General features: G+C 41.9%; 1 protein-coding gene across 1 annotated transcript in view; it reads right to left on the bottom strand.

The window, feature by feature from the left end:
- Positions 1-14,422, bottom strand: part of carmil3 (capping protein regulator and myosin 1 linker 3) — a 90,617-nt gene that overhangs the window by 12,703 nt on the left and 63,492 nt on the right. Inside the window, exons 19-30 of the mRNA XM_053438375.1 lie at positions 14,239-14,335; positions 14,087-14,141; positions 10,876-11,048; positions 9,934-10,002; positions 9,462-9,555; positions 7,896-7,994; positions 7,650-7,769; positions 6,051-6,164; positions 4,916-5,091; positions 4,736-4,823; positions 2,300-2,425; positions 121-187 (exon numbers count right to left, since the gene is read on the bottom strand). Of these exons, the coding sequence (XP_053294350.1) occupies positions 121-187; positions 2,300-2,425; positions 4,736-4,823; positions 4,916-5,091; positions 6,051-6,164; positions 7,650-7,769; positions 7,896-7,994; positions 9,462-9,555; positions 9,934-10,002; positions 10,876-11,048; positions 14,087-14,141; positions 14,239-14,335 (1,278 nt within the window). The remainder of the gene's footprint in view (positions 1-120; positions 188-2,299; positions 2,426-4,735; positions 4,824-4,915; positions 5,092-6,050; positions 6,165-7,649; positions 7,770-7,895; positions 7,995-9,461; positions 9,556-9,933; positions 10,003-10,875; positions 11,049-14,086; positions 14,142-14,238; positions 14,336-14,422) is intronic.

Raw genomic sequence — 14,422 nt, 5'->3', positions numbered from 1 at the left:
AAGTTGCATATTTGTGTAGCTGATGAAATGCAGTACTTTTTTTTCTCCATGTACTTGAACGTCAATTGACCCTGAACCTATGTGTTTTTATTTAAATACATCACGAGGCAGAACACTCACTCAGTCTGGTGGAGACAGGACGGATTCTTCTGGTTCTGGAGCTCCGCTTCTTAATAGCCATGGTATCCTTTCATCAGAGGAGACAGTTATATAATCAGAGGTGGTTTTATTTGTGAGACAAGGTCCAGGTACACTCAGTTTATTAGGCAGAGCTGGCTACAACTAATAAAAGCCGATGTACAACACTGCTGCCATAAATCCCAGCTCCATGAAGGTTTCGATGTTCAGGTTTTGATGAAACGGTTTCAGAGACGTGTTAATTCAACTTTATGGTCCTGTTGGAGACTGCAGTCTGTGCTGCTGTGGAACTGCCTCTTGTTATGAAAGCTGCTTCGATTCTTTTTGTTCTCCAAAATTATGAATCCATCCACCCACCCACTTATTCATCCATCCATCCATTCCTCCAACTACTGACCAATGCACCCATGCATCCATCCACCCACATATTCATCCATCCATCCACTTATTCATCATCCATCCATCCGTCTACTGACCCATGCACCCATCCAAATCTCTCCGCTCTTCCGCTCCCTTCACTGGTTACCAGTGGCTGCCCGCATCCGTTTCAGATCATTAGGCTCCTAAATGGTGGAATGAGCTCCCCAATGACATCAGGACAGCAGAAAGTCTACACATCTTCCACAGCAAACTAAAATCACATCTCTTCTGACTATACCTTGAATAAAAAATACAAATAATCTTTAGTTTAAACTAAAGATTTTGCAGCTCTTAAATGGTACTTACTTATAGCACTTTGTAGATTAGCTTTCTTGAAGAAAATTGAAATTTCTTGATTCTTGTTGTTCTGAGTTTGTACCCACATGGTTGAATGCACTTATTGTAAGTCACATTGGATAAAAGCGTCAGCTAAATGAAATGTAAGTTATGTAATAAAAATCGCTGTCTGTGACTCACATATCTCAAGAAATGTTCATCTCATCAGATTCACACTTGTCACACGGTCAAATTCATGGTGTTTTGGACACATGATATGTTGAATATTAAGAATGTCAGCACAGGCCGAGTACACAACCCCTTCTTAACAATCAGGTTTAGCACGGGCACTGCACTATTGATGTATAACTCAGCACAATTCAACAGCCCTACAATGTACAGTACATCCTCAAAACGATGTCTCAGTTACTGCCCATACTGAACATTATAACCTTCATGGAGGCAGGATTCACTGCAGGAGTGCTGTGGGTGTTTCCCCCCATTGAACGTATTTGGTGCAGAATCTGAGGAAAAATAAACCAATCTCTACTGTGCTGAAGAGAACAGTTTTAATAATAAACAGTAAGGCGAGAATATAAAAAAAAAGACTTTGTGTTCAGGTTCGCCAGTGCCCACTGCAGGGGTAGGAACACTCTCAGTAGACTGGAAAGGTTTAATCTGTGTGAGAGAAGCATCGACTCGCTACAGTAACTAAGTCGGCTGGCAAATGGCTGCATGCACTGACTGAGAGGGAAACGCTTGGAAGACATTGAAACTGAAAGTCTTGTTTGTTTTCTCTATGGCACAAGGTGCGAACACTCATGGAAACGTGAAGGAGTCCTTCAGAACCTGATGCTCAGATCATATCTGTTTTATTTTTAATTAACTTATTGAGTGGACTTCAAAAAAAAAAACATATCCCTGTGTAGTTATTTTTGTAGTATTGCTTAAAATGAGCAATTACATTGGGAAACCAAAAAATAAATGGTGGCCATGAGATAATGAGCGTCCACAAAAAAATTATAATGAGATAATTAACAACACAGGGCCCTAAACTGTGTTTACATGTCCAGTGCCCAGGGAGAGAGAGAATCAGGAGCCAGCCTGGGGATATCGGTGCAGACCAACTGTTGTAAGGTCGAATTTTGATCCTTATTAACTTATGGCTATGACTTGTTTTTTTCCTCTAATTGTCTAAAATTGGCTCCGTGTATTAAAGTCACAATAGTCTAAGATTATGCGACACTGCATTGTTCTTAAAGAGACATCAAACAGCCCCAAGGAACATTTTCAAACAGATTTTTTAAAACAGTCAAAACTCCAATTAGACAATAAGTGTTTCAAAAAATGAAACTATCACATTTCAGAAGTTGAAGCTGGTGAATGTTTTCTCCCCTTTTGTTCAGGAACTTTAACTTTATCAGTATATAATCAAAATTGTTTAAAATCAAATAACTGCACTTACTATTCCCAGGTTGACTCCGAGGTCCTCATCAGTGAATTCCAGAGACTCCACTATTCTCGACTGTCTGATCGTGCGTCTTCCCGTCCCAACGTCGTCCCAACGCTTTGCCTGAGACACCTGCCGCAGCTGTGACACACACATCAAACACGTGCACCGTCACATATACGCGACAATATGCCTCAACACAGTCTCAGAGGAGACGCATGTCCGCCAGTTGAACTTTGCACTGTTGCGTTTGTAAATCCTGAGGGGAAAAACAGAAACAAAAAAATATACAGACATAATATAGAGAACAAAATGCAGTCTCTTCATAATCAAAGTGGACGGAGGCATAATGAAGTACACTCCGGTACTTCAGTGAAACACAGGAAGGAGGATGAGATGTAACAGTTGAGTCAGTGAATTGAATACAAAACACAGCAGTGGAGTGTCCCTGCCAGAAAGCTATTTCTGCCTCAGTTTTCACTGGCTTCACTTTAAACATTTTAATTTTATGGAGAGGAGAACGTGCAGGGTGCGATCGTGTCCTCAGCTGGCTCATGATTTAGCTGCTATGTCGTCTCTGAGGACATGGTTCTCCTTGCTTTATACTTTTGATCCTTAATTCCAAGAACACCAGATTTTCCAGAGCCTAGAATATTCACATCGAAATGTTTCCAGAAGCATCACTGTTTGACATGTTAGAGAAAGACTTACATTTAAGTTTTGCAGAATGACGGATTCTTAACTCAATACATTGAAACACAGTTTGGTTTTGATTTTGACATTTTATTGTAATATGGCAGCATTTCTTGTTGTTCTAATTGTTACAGGCTGATATGGCTTGAGGCATAGTGATATAACAATATCAATAATGTTTGTGATCTGTAATAGACCTTTTAAACACTAATGGATACACGGCTTGGAGAAAACATGCTTGTTCCCTTTCAATCCATGACACATCTTTCTATGAAAATATATTGACTCACAAACCATCATGTCATGCACAAACACGGCACATGTCCCTGGATGTACACAGCCACGAGTGGCTTTCTTGAAGCTGTAGTAGGTTAAATATGGATTATTATTTAGATAGAAGTAATAAAAATATGTTCCTGTTAGTAAGAAGCAGGTGTGAGAACAATCCAATGAATGAGGCAGAGGGTGTTTGGATGAACATCAATCCCAGGCAATACTGGATGGAAACCAGGTGTGTGTGAGTCGCTGGACATCGTTCATTTAATTTTGCTGTCCAGCTTTCTGGGTAAGAGCGGCCACACTGTGTGAGCTGCGTGTCTGAGGCGTGTCTCCTGAGACCACTTTCAAGGTCCTAAAACATGTTTAAATTAATGATGAATCACACACCGACATGAACTCACAATTTACCATGGGTTTTGTGTTCTCCCCATTCTGACTGAAGTTGGACTGGATGTGAAAAATACAACGTCACATAAATACAGCATTCAGGTTACAGCAACATTTGAGTCACAAAAGATTTTGAGTTGTTTCCTGATGTTGCCAGGCCACTGTCAAATAGGATCAGACCACATGTATACACACACACACACACACACACACACACACACACACACACACACACACACACACACACACACACACACACACACACACACACACACACACACACACACACACACACACACACACACACACACACACACACACACACACACACACACAGCTCTCTTGAAGGAAATTTGAGTTTGGAACTCTTAATAAATAACACAGAAGAATCTTTTTATTTAAAGACGAAAGTTGCTTGTTTAGTAATATTTCTTGCAGAAGCTTCGAGGAAAAAATCAATAGGCTTCTCATCCCTGTCCATTAAATATGAGTCTGGAGCCAGGAGAGTGTTAGCTCAGTTTAAGACTGCAAAACACAGAGAAAACCAAAGGCAACAACGATCTGCCTACCAGCACCTCCGCTGTGCTTGTAACTTGTTTGTTTGATTCAGACAAAAAGTGAAGTGTAAAGAAACGCGTGGGACTATTTCTTGGCTCGCGGTAGAAACTTCCTGCAGTCCTGTCATCATCACAGCCAGGTTGCTAGGCAACCAGCTGAAACAGACTACAGAAAGTATTTAAAAGATGAAATCTGTGATGTTTTTTGTCGGATATATATTTATGATCTATCTTAAGATCATGTGCTCAAACACAGAAAAGTGTTTATTTGTTGCAGTTGGTGACACTCTGCAATCCTCGTGGGAAAAGGTGGATGACGTTTGCTTGGCGATGTTATCTTGTTTATTGGGAATGTATTGTTAGTAACATTTCATAACTTTTCCAAAACCAAGCTGAATCCACCCTGAACACCACATCAGACTTTCAAATCAATACATCTGTGCTAGAAAGTTACAAAGTTCAGCTTTAGACGAGAAGTCTAAAGTGTATTTTCTACCATCCACAGAGAAGTCATGCAAAGTTACATTACCAGTACCAGTGATTTATGGGTAGTGTAGAGCTCTTGTAGAATCTGATCCACTATGGAGTTGGTCAGGTAAGAGACCACAGACAACTTCACCTCCCTGAGACAAAGACAGAAACACAAAGAGTTCAGTCCGTGTCTTAGCCGAGCTTCCTTGCTTGATGCTGCCGATTCACCAGCTCCCTCTCTTACTCCAGGGCTCTGTTGATGTCCTCCGCTGCTCTCTCCATCAGGGCGCTGCGGATGGAGGAGCGAGGGATCGAAACCTGTTCGGAGATGGACGAGAGAGGCGGGCTGAGTCTCTCGGCTGCCGAGCAGGACATGGGACACAGTTCGCGGCACAGAGACACCATAGAGTCCACAACGACCTGGACAAAAAACAACAACAGAGAAGTTATGTATTATGTATTTTCCAAATAAAAATCTCAATTTAATAAAATATATATACTCTATAATATTTTCAAAACATTTAATTAATCATTCACAGTGTGATCTGCTCGCTTAACCTTTTCTTATATATGACTCAGTCATTTCAATCTATGTTGGTAACGAGGCTGCCCACACACAAAGGTCAGTCTCACACGAAACAGATTATGAGAGACAGGTACACAGAATAAAGAGTGATAAAGAGGTTCTCACTGAAACGATGAGGTCTGACTGCGTGGACGGTAAAAAAAAAAATGAATGCACCATAGCACGAGCATGGAGGTAGCTAATTGCAGTGTGAGCATGCTGCAAGTAGCACAAGTTATAGATCTCTTGTGTTATTATGATTGAAAAAAAAGGGTTGGTTAATTATGAAACTGTAGAGGGACTAATTAGAATATGACGGACGGCCAAATTCAAGATAATTAATGGGAAACACTGGTATCTGCAATGCAGAAATCCAATTATCCACATATCAACCAGTAACTCTTCACTCTGTTCATACCTTCACCAGTTCGGCCCAAACCTGGACATTTTGTGTGGGAATTATTCACCAATCGATATTTCTTCAATGTAATTGATTTTGACCTTTGCAAATTGGAATCGCAGCCTCATGCACGGTGAGAAAATTGGAAAACACAAACAAGGATTTAAATTGGGCCTCAGTAAGTTGATATTCAATAGATTCATTCCTCGGGGCCTTTTTTATCATTCAACCGCCTTGCGCTGCAGAATCCCAACATTACCAGAATGGAACTAATTTTTTAAAAAAGTGGTTCCCCCTGTGAATTTAAATTCGGCATTTCTTTTGAAGTCAGCATACCTCCGCGGCTCACACAGTCACACGCTATTAATTGGCAATTTAAATGCAACTAGTCGAGGGCTGTACTGTTTAAAATACCTGCAGCTCTTTGTCCGCGGCTTTGGCCAGTTCTCCTGCCAGCGTGTCCAGGCGCTGCCTGACGGGACCGTCCACCGACAACACGTGGGCCAGCTCACACAGAGACGGGTAGAGCTGAGACACACAGCAGGGCAGAGAGAGAGGAGAGGAGGTTTAGATCAGTGGAGGACGACTTGAGTATCAAAAGTAAAAGAACTCGGAAAGTTGGATGTCAAATATGGATTATGTTCACTTGATGTCACAGGGGGCTCATCCCTGTCTGATATACACTGTATGGCTGTGAGATTTATTACATTTAAACTGTGTGTTTGTGTGATGCCATAATAACTTATAATCCAAGACTTTCAACTATTAATTTTACATTCAATAACTCAATAGCCCAAACCATCCTTGAGCCTGATGCAGAGACTGGTCTTTATGAAGTCTAGACCGACATGCTTTTGTTTAGGATGGAAAAGCATAAACATTCATGGTGACTAAAGTTTTCTGTAATTTTCTTTGACAAACCAATAGCTCATCATTCAACCTGAATTAATTCATCAATTCATCAAGTTATTCATCTATTCAGGATTCGACTTCTAATGACTCACCAGTCATAAAGAAGTATCACAACGCCTCTTATAAGAAGTCGAGTTAAAGATTTTTAAAAGAATTGTTTATGTCGATTCAGTATTAGTGAATCATTAATTAACCATTAACAAAGTTATTTGTTGTAACATATTAATCCTGTAAAACAACTGATCCATCTCCCTTCCTTCAGTCTGAATGTGAGTGTAGAGTTCAAACGCCATTATAACAAACGGATTTCTTAGCTTTCTGATGACATGTGGGGCCATTGTGGCTGCTAATGTCTGTGCTTTTGTTTTTATAGTACATTTGGTGTGTATGCTGCACAGTTTCTATTTGCTCTGAGTTCTGGGTTGGTTTCCTTTCTTATTTTATTCAATTTTTTGTTTACTTATTCATTTCTTTACACGGTTGTTGAATAAAAACACTTTGATAATGTCCAGTGAGAGAATTCAGACAATGAAGGGACGGAGGGTAAAGGATAAGGGAAGAGGTGAAGTTGTGTATGAGTGGGGTCTGTTGTTCAGTTCGATGTGTGTGAATGAAAGTAAAGCTGGAGGGCGCTTGTAAATTGGAAGAAAAGAGACATGGAAGCAATATCCTAAAAATGTTGTGTTTAACTTTGCCCATAAACATAACATTTACAGCTTCTATTAAGATTTATAGCAGCGAGACTTGGTTGCTATATAGATCCTTCAAAAAACCAACAGTAATTTTTGAATGCACTGTATGAACTTTGTTAAAATGCATTGTACTGTATGGAGGATTATTAGGATTCTGCTCAGTAAGTCAGAAGGTGATTCCTCTGTGAGGGATGCTGAGCCAAAGAGAAGCTTCCCCAAGGGAACAATAATACAGATCTCGTATTCATAAAGAGAACCATATTAAAAAGTGGTGAATCATAAAATACAAAGTAACTGGTCACTATCGCTGCAAGATATATGTAATGGAGTGAAATTTTGATTAAATTCCTACAAAGTAGATCAAAAGTGTCACACACACACACACACACACACACACTCTCACACTCACAGCTCTGGAGTTCTTGGCTTCTTTGAGGATCTGTCTGGCCGTCTGGACCTCCTCTCCTTCCTCGGAGCCTTTCAGGACACACACCTGCTGCTGCACCCGCACACACAGGCGCTCCATCACCTACGCCCACACAAAATTGATGCAGATAATAAGTAACAAACACAAGACATTCAGTGTATGATCTAAATAAGGAACTTGACTCGTTCAGCATCCTGCGAGGACACACACACACACAAATAAACAAACCTGTTCAGCAGTGCTGGTGACGAGACCCTGGTGAAGCCGGAGAGCCTGTTTCTGCGAGAAGCGCTGAGTCTGGTTGTTTCTAAGCAGGGCACGCTGGATCTGTCTCACACACACATACACACACACACACAGAAAACCAACAAGGAGCGAGAGGAGCGGAGATGACAGCTGTTTACAAAGCACAGTGTGCAGGAGACAGGTCCATTTGCATGGTAATAAGGAAACTGGAGAGAGAATTTTGATCCCCAGAAATAAAGTGGGAGCCTTTGATTTATTTTCTTGACTCAGCAGGTGGAAGTGTTCACTGCTTAATCATCTTATGTAAATCAAGTTTTCCTCAAGGGCTAAATCCCTGAACGCTGAAAAAAGAAATAATATGCATACATATACACTCCAAGCAAAAAGGAGTATGATAACCAGGAATGATTCATTAGGATAGAGCCAAAGCACAACCAGTTCCGGTCGTTAATAGTCCAGTGGTTTTAAAGAGAGGTAAAAATATACTGTTGATATTTGTTTTTTGTTTCTGTAGCGTTATCAGGAATGCTCCTGTAGCGTCCGAGCCTCCGGGAAGGGGAGATGCTGAGTGTGATTGACTGACATCTGAGCCGGCAGGGAGTAAGACTTCGACATGCAATGTAAACAGACCTGCTCCGTTAGCTGCAGCTTACAAGCCGAGTGACGGACAGAATCTATTTGGCAAATGTAGAGGAGAGAACCTTCACTCGGGATCGAAAGGGACAGCTCTTTATGTCCAGAAATCTATTATGTCTAATGATGTTAGCGAGTGCACTTTCCCCTCCTGGACGACTGTTAATGTACACAAACCAGACAATCTGCACAACAGGACGTGTGTTAGAAAGAGACACTGCTACTAAAAGGCTGATGTTTATTGTTGTTTCATAACCACACCGACTGATAGATGCAAAGATGTGGGGCACCTTCATAAATAAAAGTGTGAATGTCTGCCTCTTATGACCCAATCTTATGATACAGTACAGCTAAAGGCATGATAGTAACTGAAGTAAACAGAGCAACACTTGCCCCTTGCATTGATCACCACAAAGGGGCCCTCGAGTGAGGCCCTTAAACCTGCCCCCGACGGTTCCTTTGGGGCTGAACATTTGAAAAGTGTCCATCACAACGCCCCAAAGCCCAAGATGCCATCTTCAACTGCCTGGTGTGCGTCCAACCACGAGGCTTACGCTCAATCGGATTTGCTTTGCAATTTTTTAAGAAGCCACTCTACAAGTAATGCAACTTGCATTTTGTAATCTAATCTGTGTAGCAGGAGTAAGATTATGCAACAAGTTGATAGTCGATAGGACTATCAGGTTTCTCATGAATAAAAATGCCAAAACTTTTAATGCGGATTTGTTATACATTTCAATTTATAAATACCTTCACGCTTAATCATTAATTCTGATGCACAAGCAAATGAAAGTGATTCATCAAACTGATGACTCAGCCTGACCCCCTGCGGTCAGGAGTTACCTCCTGCATCTTTATAACTGGATGCAGAATATTTAGACATCACAAACATCAGAGAAGCGCTGCTCCTCTCACCTTGGTCAGAGCTTGGTCGGTCCTCTCGGGGGCGCTGCGGTACGCCTGGGCGATGTCACTGAGGGGGAGGGGCATGTACTGCAGGGTAAAGTTACTGTTTAAGTGAAGAGAGAAGGAAGAGAAGGGGGGGGGGGGGGGGGGGGAGAGTGATGATATTAAAGTTGCAATAATAAACTGGAAGGATTATGACGTTAACAAGAACAAACAGGAAACACCCAGGGCGTTTATAACTGATTTCTCCAATTCCCTGATACGCAAATGCACCCACACACTCTTACACACACACTCTTACCCACACACACACAAACTTCATACCCACGATTGGCTGGCACACAAGTCAAAAGGCTGATGAAACAGTGTGTAATAGTAAACACTGTACAGAGATGGTTATCTGCCTATCTTATGAGTGTGAAAGTGATCCGTTATATGTGTGTCTGTATTCTTTTTGGTGTGTGTGTTGTGTTCATCTTACTGCTCGAGTGCTCTCGCCACATCTTGGAAGCCTGTCACTGTGGTGTTGTTGCGATCCCATGCCACACTCCTGAGAGGGATCAAGCCAGCGGGAAATAGGGGGAGACGGGAACAGAGGAGAAAAACATGATCAGAAGCTTTTTAGAGCTCCCCACACACACAGACACACACACCAAATGCACATACACACGACAAAATTACAAATGCACCAACAACTGCCGTTCAACCAATGAGCTTCTGTTCCATCACAGGGCAGTTTGTCCACCTAACATTGTCTCGCTCCTGTTTCTAACACATCTGTAATTTCCAGCCCCTTTTTCTCCATTCATCCGTCCTCCTTCTTCTCTTCCATCTCTCTCTCTTTCTCCATCCCGCGCTCTCTGCCCTAGAAAACCAAAATCTCACTCCATAGGCGGTCTCTCTCTCCCAACCCATCATAACTTTCCCCCTCTTTCCTCCGTATCCAACCATTTCCCCCGTACCAGCACTCCCATCCTACCCCCCCATCTCGATGCTGTCCTCCTTTCCCCAACTCTTGCCCCCCCCATCTCAGAGATTTTACTCTCTACTGCTTTCTTTCTCCAGCACACTTCAAAAACATACACGAGTTTTCACACAATCTCTTCTCTTATTTTAGTGTTGTACAATATGGTGTTTGCCTGAAGGCTATTTCTTTCCACCCCTCCTCCGTGTTTTCTCTCCCTTCTAACGATTTGCCTCGCCATCCCTTCAACTTCTCAGTCTTACCTTCTTATCTTCTACATATCAACCGTTGTGTGTCCTGTCCTCAAACCATACCCAACATATTCATTTTCATAACCTCGTCTTTACTTGTCCCACTCCTCTTCTGCTCTAATCTGCAAGGTAATCTCTCTTGTTTCCCGTAGTCTGGTTATTTTAAAATTACACATACACAAAGACCCCCCAATACACACACACACACCTGAGTGTTGTGTTGATCTGCAGGGCTTTGCTGAGCATCTTGGCCCCGGAGTCCTCCAGGAGGTTGCCGCTCAGGTCCACCTTCCGCAGGCAGGCGTTGGAGCCCAGGGCGTTGACCAGCACGGTGCCACGCTGGCGAAGCCTCGAGTCCGACAGCGAGAGGGAGTGCAGGGTCTTAAGAGAGAGAGAGAGAGAGAGAGAGAGAGAGAGAGAGAGGGAACACAGAAGAAAAAAAAGACAGAAGATTATTTGAAAATATTCACTTTCAAGGGTGAAATTAATTTGGGCAGCAAATTGCCCAAAATGTCTTAATTTAGTTAATTGGTCATATCATCCAGATTTAATCGATTATAAGCCGGAATGAGATATTTTTATTTTATCTATGATTTTATGAATGGCAATCATGCTGATTAATACAAAATATGTTAGGAAATTGTGCACAGTAGTTTTCGGAAGTCCAGTAATACATTTAAACAATAAGTTATTGTTATTGCCATAGTTTTAACTTAATATGTAATAATAAGCAGCTTATTTTCACATTCTTTCTTTTTCCTGTCAACTCGAGCTGTGTTTTTGCCATAACGACCCTCCGCTTGAATAAATGGGAAAATCTGTTGTCTTAAAACTGCTCTAAGCCAATTTGCCACTTTTACAATTCAGACACTTTTAAGTGAAGATCTGACAAATAACAACAACAACTTTACTACATGATAGGTTCTATACACTAACAATCACCATGTGAGTTGAAGTTTGACTACATTTATTAATTCCTGAATATACTTCATAGTAGCTACAAGCGAATTTTTAGCTGCACAGACAATCCATAACCAGTTTTTTGTTTGCACAATAGGTTTAAAATAAGACTATAGCTGTGTCCTAAATCCCCCCCCCTCATTCACCTATCCCTACTTTACTTTACTATATATAGGGTCCTCTCTTTAGAGAACTGTTTAGTGAGCTCATCTGAAAAAGAAAAAAAAACTATCGGACACTACTCTGTGCAGATACATCATTGTCGCAGGATTATGATGTAACATAACATTCTTGGGCGGAGATAAATCCAACAATAACATTTTAAATGTTTATTTTTTTCTTTGTTCTACTTAGTTTCTGCTTTGATGCGCTGCGCTCCTCGTTTTTACATTTGTACGGATTGGGCTACAGCTGCCTCCCACTCTCCTCTTGTCTCTGCCGTGAGTGCAATTGCATGATGGTCTATATTGCTCGGTTTGTGACCATCAGTTGTGCATTACTTTTCACAATGCATTGTGGGAAACATTAAGTCCACGACATGGTGTATACAACATTTCAAAAACTATTCGGAGAGTACTACAAAATGGTGAATTTACCATATAGTGATTAGTGACTGATTTTGGACACAGCCTTTAACATATTGAAAAATTTACACTTTCTAGGCAAGAGGGAAATATAAAGATTGATACTACTCACATTTCCCGATACTAAATTTAAAGCTGCCCCTAGCATCAGGGTGGCTGAAGTTAACTTAAAGTCAAAAACAAGAGCAAACTGCAACTTTTTACACTTTGTCTTTGTACAACTTGTAGCAGACAAGATAACCAACAATCCTGGAAAGGATTCCAAGATTGTTAAAGGAGGGTATACTCTCTTTTTTCAGCCCGTCCAGCAAAAGATAAACTTTGTTTGTTATGTAACAGTGACATGTTAGACTACTCATGCATATATAGTTCAGAAATATTACTGTATTACAGTTTGCAAGTATTTCTAAATAAATAACTTTACCTCATGTTATTATCAGAATTTACAAGGTGCTGCTATTAAAAAAAATTCATTGCGGTTGACATATTCACTTTTTATTAATATTGTTATTATACAAGAGGTAGAGTCTCTGTCACCATCAGCATCCTCTCTGTCGGGGAGGGGGGATGTGGGGACGGAGCGCTTGTGGGAGCTAAACAGCACAGAGCAGCACAGAGGTCACAGGTCGTCGTGAAATGTTTGCTGATACTTTTGTTTGGGTAGTTCACTTTAAGTTTGAATTTTCCTTAGAGGCCGAATTTAATTGCGTCTCAGCCTCTGATTGGCTTACGTTGGCTGATATTCTTATCCTAACTGACCAATCAAAGGCAGAGTAAGAGGGTATGGAAAGCAGCATAAGCATTAGGGTGATAGCTTTAGCTGTCCTAGGAAAACATTGGCTTCCAGCACAAAGATGATTGATGTAAACAACAGGCGATTTAGAAGCGGATCTACACTAAACTGATTGAAAGACAAGTGGTGGCGTATATACCCTGCACTACACTACTGCTAATAGTTGTTGCTTAGTGGATTTTGCCTCCTTTGCCCGAGCCAGGCTCACTGTGTCCCCATGTCTCCTGTCGTTTTGGTGAGTTAGGTGAGCTTAACATAATAAGCTCAAGACCTTAACATGTATAGAGAAACCCAACAGTTAAGTTACCCTTCTCAAGAAAGTGAATTTCCCCAAAATATCAAACTACTCCTTTAAGAGTTTTTTTCCCCCACATCTTGTTTATGTATTTCTTTCAGCTGCTGGCACTTCTCATTTTCTCACTTAAATTTTAACAGCGTTCTGTGAGTCACAGTTGTGTGTCAGCATGGGGCACTGGATCAAAGCTCCCTGCAGGAGGAAGATGATACTGATGCGCGTGTCGTCATCACAGGGGTGAGCTAACAGGGCGACCTCCGAGAGACTCGGTATAATCCCTTTAAACCTACACGTTCACGGTCATCCACGCCTTTGCAAGTTGGCCGGCATCGCACACATCACTCCATACTCGGCTCAGGAGCATAGTTGTGAGCTATCACCATCAACAGTGGTAAATAATTAAGTAAGCTGCTTGTCATGCTGGATTTGCCGAGTGGAGGGCAGAGGGAGCCTTGGGAGTCTCGCAAATAAACTGAGACCGTGATGATTCATTCGGCGGGACCCACAGACATCATGACATCACAGGTCCACTGACGATATGACTCATGTGCATGTTTGCACCTCGTGTGTTGGGCAGGTGGGAGATTGAGCTGAAATGCCCATGAACGAGGACACAAGGATTTAAACGGTGACATGGGCGCGTTTGTGTGTGTGTGCAGAGGGAATGCGTGTGTAGCGACAAATCTGTGAGGCGTGTGTAGGCGTGCATCTGTGCATAACGCCACAGAGGATTCTCGCGTTTGTGCGCATGTGGAGTGAACACAATATGTTACATAATCCAACTCACACACTCTTCCTCTTGCACCAAATGAACTAGTTTCTGCAGGATGTCGTCCAACACCCTGCGGAGGCAGATAGAAACAGAGAAAACATTAGACATCAGTATCAATCTCTCGCCCTCCTGCCATCTGCACTGCCGGTTTCCCCCGTGGTCCCTACCTGCCCTTGATGTTGAAGTTCTTCCCCAGCATCAGGTGTTTGAGGGAGGGGTGCCTGGAGAATGCTGGGATGACAGCCAGCAAGTCGGCATCCAAACCTGTAAACAACACAGCTCACATCACTAGAGTACAAGTGCAGTGCCAGCCAGGCTACAGTCCGCTGAGGCTTTGTTAAAAAAACACTT

Source organism: Pleuronectes platessa, chromosome 13 (assembly GCF_947347685.1).
Source record: "Pleuronectes platessa chromosome 13, fPlePla1.1, whole genome shotgun sequence".
NCBI classification, from domain to species: domain Eukaryota; kingdom Metazoa; phylum Chordata; class Actinopteri; order Pleuronectiformes; family Pleuronectidae; genus Pleuronectes; species Pleuronectes platessa.
The sequence above is the reverse complement of the archived record's forward strand: the minus strand, read 5'-3'. Positions and strand labels throughout refer to the sequence as shown.